The sequence below is a fragment of the Lygodium microphyllum genome, chromosome 7 (assembly GCF_053477565.2).
Source record: "Lygodium microphyllum isolate KBCC chromosome 7, Lygodium_microphyllum_v1.1.10, whole genome shotgun sequence".
NCBI classification, from domain to species: domain Eukaryota; kingdom Viridiplantae; phylum Streptophyta; class Polypodiopsida; order Schizaeales; family Lygodiaceae; genus Lygodium; species Lygodium microphyllum.
In genome coordinates, this window is record NC_141141.1 from 34,875,014 (window position 1) to 34,886,336 (window position 11,323).

The following is an 11,323-nucleotide window of genomic DNA, read 5'->3' on the forward strand; positions in this document are numbered from 1 at the left end:
TTCTCTGTCTCCCTTCTTCTGTTTGTGTTTGAGTTTTTGTGTTTGAGTTTTGAGTTTTGCGTTTAGGGTTTGAGTTTTGCCCTCTGTGTCTGTGTCTTTGTGTTTCTGTCGTGGTCGTACACTCTGTGTGTCCTCAGTGCAAACCCTAGCACTCTTCTTAACAAGCCATACCTAAGGTAAAGAGGTAGTCACCATGAGAACACCGGGTGTCAGGATTTCTTGCCCAGTTAGAATCAATGTATCCTTGCAAATATAAACCAAAACCGTAAGTCGGACGATAAGAATATCTACATCTTAGATATCTTAAAACAGGAAGGCATACAACCCATTGTGATATGCTAGGTGCTGTGAAATAGAGACAGAGAGAGTTAATTAAGCATGCTAAATTTGACCTAGTATGAATCAACCAAAGAAGTTTCCTTATGATAGATCCATAGGTATGCTCATCAAGGGATTGACTTTTTTAGTTTCCCCCCCCTTGTTGTCGCTGATAGGTGGCGGGGGGAAAATTAGTAGTTGACGTGGCAGAGAGTGGCAACGAGCACGAGGACGAAGAAGTAGATAATAACAGCGAGGAAGAAGGTGTCGATGGCAGAGCCAATGAAGACGATGACAAGGAGGATCAGGACGAAGTCGACGATCAAATCGATGGGGGGAGGGGCACACGTGTGCCACCTCACTCCCCTCCCCCACTCTGTTTCCCCCCCTATAATTAATACCTCCTTACCCTTGTAACCCCCCCTCCCCATTGCTGCCGGCTTGAGAAAGAGGGAGAGAGAGAGAGAGAGAAGAAGAAGAGGGAAAAAGAGAGAGGGAGAGAGAGGGGAGAAGAAGAGAAGAAGAAGAAGAAGAAGAGGGAGAGAGAGAGAGAGAGAGAAGAATAAGGGAAGGAGAAGAGAGAGAGAGAGAGAGAGAGAGAGAGAGAGAGAGAGAGAGAGAGAGAGAGAGAGAGAGAGAGAGAGAGAGAGTTCCCTTCCCCTCTGAAGAGGGTGGCCACACGCATCTCTTTCCCTTGTGGCTGCGAACCTATACCTATCTCGCAAGATTATCCACTACTCGCACAAATGGCCCCACTACTCGAGCACAAGGTACGGAAGTCTTGTGCGACTCGCAAAGATCGGGGATGGCCCCCAAGCGGAAAATGATGCGTGCGGATGGAAACCCCACAATGAGCAATGAAGCCTCAGACGAGGATCATCACTGCCCATCCAACTGCGGTACCGGTTATAAGTAATGTATTTCCAAATTAATGAATGCTCGCTTTGATTCATGTGTGAGATGCATTAGACCCGCGCTAAGCCGCACGAGAAGGGATTATTGAAAAGGGTAAGTTTATCGCAACATTTAAAAGATGGAGTTTACGAAGCGCATGTATCTAGGGAAGTTAGTTGTATCTAGATGCTATGCGACAAATCCATATGTAGCATGAATGGCATACAAGGTTCCAAGGTATTGTTGACTCTCATTTCCTGGAAATTAATAGATAAAGTATCTTGCCACACTGGAAGTACATTGAGCTTGCACACTTAACAGATCACATGGTAAGTAATCTATCCTAGAGGAAAATCAATCTCGAAACTCTAGTGCAGAGTTAACACAAACAACGACCATAAGGGTTAGAACTTAGGTGCCTTGAGATCCGTGTGATAGTGACTATGTTTATTAATCCTTGGGGTTGGGCTAGATGCAACAACAACTCTAGGGCAAGTGAAGAGCTCAAGGATTAGGAACCCTAAGTCAAAGGAAAGACCGATGCATTTGTACTTGTTGAAGAAGGCTGGGTTATCGATCAATGTAAGAGATTAATAGAACCTAGGTCCTGTACAATGTTGAAACTTTAACATATGCCTTAGCCGAAAGAAGGGTGTGTTAAGTAAATCTTACGTAGAATCGCTCCTGATCCCAAGGGGGAGAGCGAATATGTGATGGAAGGTTATCGCGACCATTCTTGCAGTGTTGGATAAGGATATCATTGTTTTGTTGATTGATCTAACATCGTCTTAAATATTTTTTGTATTAAATTGATTGTTACGATGTGATTTGGATGATTATTCCAAGTGCTTGTGCTTGATGGTAAATGCATGGCAGGGGTCTGTGATGACAAGTTTCCATGGGAATAAAGGAATGTTTTCTTGGAAGATGATATTAGACTGATTATCTAGATTGTGCTTGATTCCTAAATGGATTAGTTAAGGAATGATATTTTGTGTGGTTAGATCATCTCCAAGGTCACGCCGCGTTTTAACCCGAGAGGACACTGCTCGATTCACAGGCCGAAGGTCGAGTGGTGAAAAGGTCAATCACGGAAGTTGTGTCTCACTCCTAGGTCGCTTGGTGTCAGTGGAGCTCCGGACACCCCTTGCCTAGTCCGGAATGGAGTTGAAGACTGCTGTAAGTCTACGTCTGGGGGTTGAAAGATCCTATTCTAGATAAAGGATAGAAATTATGGTGCCATGTGATTTGGACCGAGTACTTCTGTTGGACAGAAGGGAATATATATTATTTCTCCTATATGGGCCGGAGACAAAGATTAACTTGAAGATAAGTTAATGAACTTGTTTAATAAAAGGATTGCTTGTTTTGTTTTTGTGTCAGTGCTGTAAATTACACAAACGAACTTTGTTTCCTAAAAGGCCTAATTAAGGAAGTTGATTTTGAATGTCATACATAAATGTGATAGGACCTAATTAGAAAACTAAAGCTATCAAGGGAAGCGGGTGGGCAGAACCCCGACGGGTTTGTCCTACGGCAGGGTGGTTCCAGAGAACTGGAAGGCTTCTCATAAGGTTTTACTGTCATTTGACATTTAGGTATGGTTAGGCTAGAACCCGATTCATGTTGTTTTAGGGGGTCGGAATGGGACTACACCCTACGGGCAGAGAGGTTGAGTGGTACATCCCTCTCATTTTCCATTCTCCTTAAACCAAGTGCGGCACGAATCTGCTTCGGATTGGGTATCTCTATGTAAAGCAGGATGTCCAAAAACCGACGCTAGAATGCTGTTAGGAGCCCTAGAAACCCAGATTTTGGGTCGATCCTAGTGGGTTCAGCCTCGAACGTTCCATAGTGAGGCGGACGGGAAACCCTAGGCGACAAACCTCGGAACATTCCATGGGAGTGTTGGGCAGCGACGCTTAGATTCGTTTCTCGATGGACCGCTATAACATGCTTGGACAGCCGATGGGCACGTTACAACATCTAAGGCTGTGAAATCACATGTTGCACAAAATGGAAATATTTTCATGGTAGCTTGTTAAGGAACAGGGGTAGCTTGTTAAGGAACAGGGTAGCCTGATTGTTAGAGGACTTAGGAGCTCCAGTGGTTGAGAACTCGGCGAGGAGACGTTGATACTCAGCCAACTTGACTTTCAAGTCATTCTTGTTTGTGATTTTGAAATTTTGGAGCCCATGATTCAAATTGATGCGATAGGTCCTATCCTGAGTCATATACCGGTTTGTCAAGTATGCCCAATGCTCGGATGCTACGTCAAAATGTTGAAGCTGAGAGTGAAACCCAAGCAACAAGCTCTTCATAAGCTTGACAATAGCAGAGGTGCTACGAGTATTGAAAATTAATCTAATAATTATTTCGGTGTCCTGAAAAATAATCAAACTGGCCTATAATTAAATTGGCTAGGCAACTTCCATTCCCAAGTGTCTCTGCACCATCTTTTGACCATCAGATTGGCGTTAGGTACCATTAAACACCACTTCTTTAGTGTCACCAACTGACATTAATGGCCAAATGAATGACCTAGGCCAACAACTGGCACTAGATACCACCAAGTACCTGTGCGGAATAACTTATAGCAACTTTTGTCTTTGACATCCCGTGACTTCCTCGGGTCCCGGGCTTGTAAATTTACTCTAACCCTAGTTACACCTCACATGTGCAACATTTACTTAACCATGTGATTAAAAATTAGTCCACATGTTAAGTGGGGTTTCAAAAATATGTGTCCTTATGACAACCATTGACACTTATTGGCCAAATAACTGTCCTAGGGTCAAAACTGATACCCATTCACCAAAAGCCTAGCTGGCATAACTTATCACAACTTTTTCCTTGGACACCCATTGCATTCTCAGGATCCTTGGCCTGTTACCATGAAATAACTGCTATGTGCATCACATGTGCTAAACAATCTTACACATTTGATTAATAACTTAATCAAATGTTTTCGGCAAGATTAAAGCATCTTAAAATTTCATGTCCTCGTGAGAATGATTGTAAGGGGTGTGGGCAGAGTCATGTGTAGGGGGTTTAGACAAGGGGTCATAGGTGCAAGGGGTAGGAGTAGATAAGTGGGTGTCACTTGCAGGGACAAATGTAGTAGAAGTAGCATGCGGAGAGGGGTGGGTGAAGGGAGCACATAGGATGGGATGGGGAGATAGGGGCAAGAGCAGATAGGTGCGTGTCATTTGTAGGAGCGGAGGTAGCAGAAGCAACATATTGGAAGGGGTTTGGGGGGGGGGGAGGGAGTGCACAGGGTGGGAGGGGGGAGATTGGGGCTGTGCATAGGATGGGGTAGTTGAGGGAGGTAGTGGAGGCGGGTGTCAGGCGGCACCAATGCATGCGGAAAAAAGGGGGAGGGGGGGACAACTCAATTCATTAGGTGGACCTTTATGTGTGTAGGGGACATTTCACATTTCCAATCGACCAAGGTTGACAATTTATTACAGTTAGCCAATTCTCAGGGTTTTTGAAGATGTCTCCTAATAAATCTTTCCTCCTTGAAAAAGTAACATCTTGGTTATCTGACTTAGGCATGCTTAATTGGTAATCTACGCTAACAAAGGTTTGTCCCAAATCAAATGAATTTTGCTGTATGTAGTACTTCTACCTGCTTCAAAATGACCCAAATCAAATGGGTTTGGTTGTATGTAGTTTTACTATCTTCTAGATGTCTTAATGCCAATACACACATTTTATAGATGATTAGATGTGAGTTCTTGAATCTTCACCATGTTCTTGACCCAGAATAATGAATTTTGTTATATGTAGCATTACTACCTTCAAAGTGACCCAAATAAAAATAATTTGCTGTATGCCTTTGTGTAGGAGATCATTGTGGGAGAGGCTTGTGCCAAACTTCGGCATCAGTTAGAAGTCACATATCCTGTCAGTAATGGGATAGTACAAGATTGGGAAGATATGACCCATGTGTGGGATCATATGATTCACAATGTTCTGAAGGTTTTCATCTCTTCCTATTGCTTATGAAAGACATCTTTTGGTGTTGTATTTACTTTTTTTGTCTGGTTTATTGAACATGGTATTATTTTAGGGATACACAGTTTGGTGGATGCATAGCAAGCTTACAGAATTATGTTTTCTTTTCTTTTTTATTCTTGCAAAGAGGAATTCATCCAAATTTATTAGATATAATAAACACAATATGAAAGTAGTCAGCCAACCAATATTTCCAAGCCTATCTCTAGGGAATATGTTCAAAGATGGGGATGAGAGCAACACAACCTTGCATCAATTGGGGGATGTCTTTCGGGGTATGGGTTTGTGACACTGGTTGGCAGTCAGATTGGAGACCACATGAGGGCTTGGTTCCTTGTAGGATATCTGTGAGGTATCTTGGATGTCATCAGAGAAGTAAATTAGCAACCCTGGCTTTCAAATATTTGAAAAAAGCCTCTCTATTGAAGCACAACTAGACTTTTTTTGGTAGGGAGGGTGGTATGGGGACAAGTCACTTGGGATGACATCATTCAACATATATTCTTGTTGAATTGGGCATGCCCAACTCCATAAACTGGTCAGAGTCCAAGTCCTTTGGCTCCATTTCCTTGGACTCTATTTTCCGTAGTTTTCCATATCAGGGTTTTGCGTTGTGGTGAAAGTTTTCAATCAACCAGTTTTCTCTATTGCTGGTCAGACCATTTTCAGCTTCGTGCCTATTTGTGAGCAGCTTACAATGTGTACTGTCAGTTCTCATCATTTTAGCTTTGCACTCGAGTCTCCACAGTGTTCCTTGGTTCATTCTGTCTTCATCTTTCTTGGTTCCTTCTCTCTTCGCTGTCCACACTCATTTGTACCTTTGTTTCTGGCATGCTATCAGAGCACAGCCGATATTTGCCATTGAATGTTCTGTAGAAGGTGACCCTTGCTATTTATGGGAGTGTAACAGTGCTGGAGTTTGGACCTGCATGTCTTGCAACAGAAGTATTCACAGCTGATCATGCTTGCTGGTGCAGCAGCCTTCAGTGCTTCCCCTATCTTCGGTGGCTGTTCATGGTAGCAGATTACTGTGTTTTGCAGATTTTCAGACCTGCTGCTATTTGCAGCAGTAGTTTTCAGCTTGACCAATGTGTTTGATGACCATTAGATTGCTGCAGCCCCTTTGAAGTCAACTAATGTGCAGTCCAAGGCAAAGGATTACTGCATTTTTGCTAGCAGAACTAGATGACACCATCTCCATCTTGATTCCTTCCATTTCTTTTTTTCGTAAAGGATTTTGAATCGAAGAATTGAAATGGTTACAGAAGGCTCCCTAGCCAACTAGATAGTTTCAAACACAGAAGCCACAAGGCTACAGAGACAAGGAACGGAAATCACAAAGTGGGTACTACTATGGTGGAATGACTAATCTCTGCAGCCCCCTGTCTGGGGACAATACTAGCAGAAATAATAGAACATTGCCCAACATACTCCTATGGTGGAATGGCTAATCTCTGTCCACAGAGACAAGGAAAGGAAATCACAAAGTAGGTACTACTACGGTGGAATGCCTAATCTCTGCAGCCCCCTGTCTGAGGACAATACTAGCAGAAATCATGGAACATTGCCCAACATACTCCTATGGTGGAATCAATAATCTCTGTCCACAGAGCAGCCCCCTGTCTAAGGACAATACTAGCAGAAATCATGGAACGTTGCCCAACATACTCCTATTCTGGATGAAGCCTGTGTGTGTGTCATGAATGATGTCTAGGAGAAAGGGGCAGAATCTGCTGCCAGTCATCTTGGCCAGTGCCTTATAGGCAAATAACAGCAAGGTGATTAGCTGCCAGTGGGACAGCTCCAGGTTGTCTCCCCCTTTGGGAAGACTAGTCCTGCTGATATACTACCCAGCATCCATCTGGAACTGAAGATCTCTTGAAATGCTTGTAGCAGAGGGTCCTTCATCTTCTCCTAGTATGCAAAGAAGGCCATGGACAGTCCCTCCTCTTCTGGGCATTTCTGCCTGTACTGTAACTGGAAAGCTTGGGCTAACTCAGTGAAAGACTGTCTCTTGTTGAAAAAGCTCTTTGTAGAAGTCTATGGCAAGTCCCATCACTCCTTAGGGTAGCAACAGACCCTCCCATACTGGTCACAGCGGCTGTAGATCTGGCCCCCAAGGTGAATGGCTGGTGCACCTTGAAGAACTCTTTGTAGTAGCTGAAGTATGCAAAGCTTTTGTCAAATCTCTTGTGCAGTCCTCTAGTGATCTGCTTAGATCTAGCGTCTTTTATCTATTACACATAGAGCCACTATATATATGTGAAGTCTCCTATCAAAGTGATATTTGTGGTGCTTGGGAAGATTAGGTGCTGCATCTCTCATGTGTCCACAAGAGAGTGTAAAGGTTAAGATGACATGATCCACTGCTATCCCGATTGGTCTCCTCGAGATCTCTAAGTTCTTGATGTCTGGTATTAATGATGGTGATCCTATTAGGTAGTCAGCCTAACCATTTCAAAATGCGGCAATACCCAATCACCCTCCACAAACTCTAATGCATGTCTATGGTGATCACTTTCCCTCTTTTGCTTCTGCCCCCTCACTTGTGATTCTAGCATGTCAAGGCATATATTCGATCCTAGCCAACATGATAGACCATTGAAAATGGCTAATCTATATGCACTTCCTAGAGCTAGTAAGGGTGTCTTGTAGGTGCTTCTTTGTCTTGGGCCATCTTGAGAGATTTGCCAGAGCATCATTGGCTGCCCTATAGAGGGGAGAGGAGAGATGGCCAGGGTGCAGCAGATGGATAGTTGAGAGGATGCACATTACCAAAGCAAGGATTGATGCTATGAAGGAAGCCAAATCAGCGCATAGATTTCACACGAGAGCTTCCTTCTAGACCTTGTTTGGTGATAGGGTTAATAGAGACTTTTCCACACCACACGGCCAAAACACTCTAGACAGGGTGTTAAGAGATTTTGTAGAGCATATGGATCCATTGCATAGGGCCTTTTGGATGTGAGACAGGTGGCTACATAACACTACACAACTTTGCTTGGGTCAACCACTAAGCTCCCAAGGACTGAGAGACAATATGAAAGAGTACCAGGAGGGTGGTTATAGATAGGTTGAGTAGATATTTGATGGCCCATTTTAGAGAGGAGTTGGAGAAGACACTTTTTGCACTGCCCTCAGGCTGTCCTCAGGCAAGCATCCAAGAGAAGATAGATTGAATAAGTTCTTTTTGAGCTACTTGGATCTTATTAGTGCAGGCCTCATCTCAACTTTCTAGAAGACTATGGCATCATGCATTATGCCAAAGAGACTTTTAGAGGGATTGATTCACCTTGTTCCCTAAGGAACTGGAGATAAATTGGAGATCACATAATGGAGGTCAATCACTTTGCTTGGAACTCCCTATAAGATCCTTGTGAAGGCAATCAGTCTCCCATTGATGCCAAATTTTATACACCGCACCCAAAGGGATTTTGTTTGAGAGTGTAGCATCTTTGACAATGTCTTCACTTTTTAGGAGTCCACCACTTTGTCTTGATTCAAGAACTAAGACCTTATTGTGCTCCTTGACTTTTAGAAGGCATATGACCATGTGGAGGGAGTTCTTAGAAGACATGATGCTATGTAAAGCTTTTCACTCCTCATTACATAGCTAAGTTATGGATGGTTGGGGGAGAGGAGACAGATTCAACTTTAGAGATGAGGGCTGTCCACTAGGCCCCTTCTTGTTTTTGTTTGTAATAGAGACCATGAGCTCCTTCTTGAGAGACAAATCTATAGGTATCTGAGGCATCAAGTTACCCATCCTTGAGTTTGAGGAGCTTCTTAATGGGGAGTTTGCCGATGTCACAATAGTCTACCTAGATGTGTCATAACACAATAGAAAAAGAATTTGTATCTTTTCTAGTATTTTGCATATTAAAATATGACCTGATTGGACACCTGTGACTAGAACTCAAGCATATCATGACAGCTCATGAGTAAGCCTGTGCATGTATATTTGTGTTGGGCACACTATTATTTTAGGCCATTTTTTAGTACTTATTGTTATGGTTTTTGGCATTTATTGGCTGGCCGACTACATACCTAGGCTATTATGATGCTGGCCAACTTGATGCATTACTTTATGCCTTTATATTTGTGGGCTCCCTCCTTAGTTATCATTCACTTTGCAGTCTTCTAGTGCAAGTTTTGTTGGACAGAGGGAGATGGTGCTAGTGCCCACACAATTAGTGACTCACTGTTGTACGAGACCGTCTCATAGTTGGTATATGGATTCCATTTCCCAAGCATATCTGTGAGTTCTCTTTGCAGTGTTCTTTTGTTTTCTCTTTCTCTCTTTTCTTGTATTGTGCAGTCTATTAGGTAGTCTTCTATGCTTCCATTTTTGCACCCACTTCTGACATAGTATCAAATGTCTGTCCTCCAGCCCTAGGTGCTGTTTTCTGTTGTGGACAGTCTGCTCTCACACCTTCCTGCTGCTGATCAGCCTTCAGTTGCTGCTGCTGTCTAGGAGACTTCAATCTGGAGCCCATTGGCATGTTTTTAGTTATCTGCTGCCTGTGTTTTGTCAATAGCTGACTGCGTTTGAGTCTTTGCATTATTTTTATTGCTGTATGGCTGCATTTAATTCTTGGGCTGACTGCATTTTTCATTCAGTTGGCTGTGTTTTTCACTTTCTGACCTTGTGCAGGCTGGGTGACAGTATATGCCGGTTGTGTTGGCTGTAATTTCTATCTTCTAGCTGTATTTAATCAGATTTTGCCTTCTTGCAGCAATTGTTTTGTGATCAGTTGTCTCTATTTGGTGTATGTGAACTAATACTAAATGCAATTTGTGCTGTGTTTGGTTGTACTCTCTCTCTATTTCTCTTATGTTCTTTCCCTTCTCCTATTCTCTCCAAATGGCATCTCCCTGCTGTTCTATTGATGATAAACTTCATTTTTGTGGTTATCTCATGTGAAGTGCTATCATGAAAGCATGGTTTGTGTAGAAGCGATAATGGTATGTGGTTTCTCGAGCTATTGAGTGGCATCAATCTCCCATTCCTCTTCAAGATGATTGGGACGTTGTCAACCTTGAGGAAGCTATGCTTACATGGAATTCCGATGATGCTTGTGCATATTTTGCTATTCTTCAATGTATCTTTAAAAAGGTGTTACCAGTGGTCACCTCCTGTCGATGAATAACTTTAGTAGTATGGGAGAAGCGTCAAATGTTGTATGCGGCTCCATTGACTATGTGCAGTGTCTCTTCATGGACAACTCCAATAGATGAAGTTTGAGCCTAAGGAAACTATTCATTCATTCTTGCTTTGTGTTATGCAAGTATAGGATCAACTTTGGCACATGTAGTCTGTGCTTCCAGAGGCTCATCTTGTGAGGACTGTGCTCTATAAGCTCTCTTAGGAGTTTGATGGAGTAGCCAATGCTTAATGGAAGAAGGAATATGAACACACACACACACACACACACACACACACACACACACACACACACACATTAACGTATGTAAAAGGCCAATGTGGCCTATGAGACAAAAACCAATACATCTATATCCAATGTCATCTCATCACCGTAAAGCTGAAGTGAAGTAATATGAAATAAATGTATTCTAATATGAGGCTGAGATCTACTAAAATCAAAATGAATCTAAAATATCTATATATGTATATATATGATATCTAGCTAGAGTGATCCATCTCTTAGAATCTCCATCTTGAAATGGTCTAGGGCCACTCTTCTAATGTGTCGAGGGGTGAGTCCCCTGCGTCTCACAATAATGGCATTGTTTTGATTATGGTATGGGCCTCTTAGACGTTGGCTACGTGGTCGGGGTCGTCTGCTTTGCAAAGTGCAATGGCCTGGTCTAATGTGACTCTACGGCATGATGTAGATATGGGCTGAATAGATGGGATGGGATCTGCTAAGCTAGTGGTACTTGTGGAATTTGATTGTGAAAGAAGTCAGTCATCACTGGCCCTTGCTTGGGTCCTTCTAGGTGGGGTGGTCTTCTATCTTGTAACAATGTTGTGCGGCGACTCTGGAGATCCAGCCCCAAGCATCTTTGGTCCTCATACTCCATGACACACTGAAGAAGACCGAAGCCATCATAGAAGATACAGTGGTA

The 11,323-nt window shown here is 42.9% G+C and overlaps 1 protein-coding gene across 14 annotated transcripts in view; it reads left to right on the forward strand.

The window, feature by feature from the left end:
- The window catches only part of ARP2 (actin related protein 2), a 320,561-nt gene that overhangs the window by 20,051 nt on the left and 289,187 nt on the right, over positions 1–11,323 (forward strand). For all 14 annotated transcript variants that reach the window (XR_015691294.1, XR_015691289.1, XR_015691295.1 and 11 more), the window contains exon 3: positions 5,063–5,197. Coding sequence is in view for 2 of the 14 variants with exons in the window: in XM_087681248.1 (XP_087537374.1) it covers positions 5,063–5,197 (135 nt within the window). In the remaining 12 variants the exon portion in view is untranslated. The remainder of the gene's footprint in view (positions 1–5,062; positions 5,198–11,323) is intronic.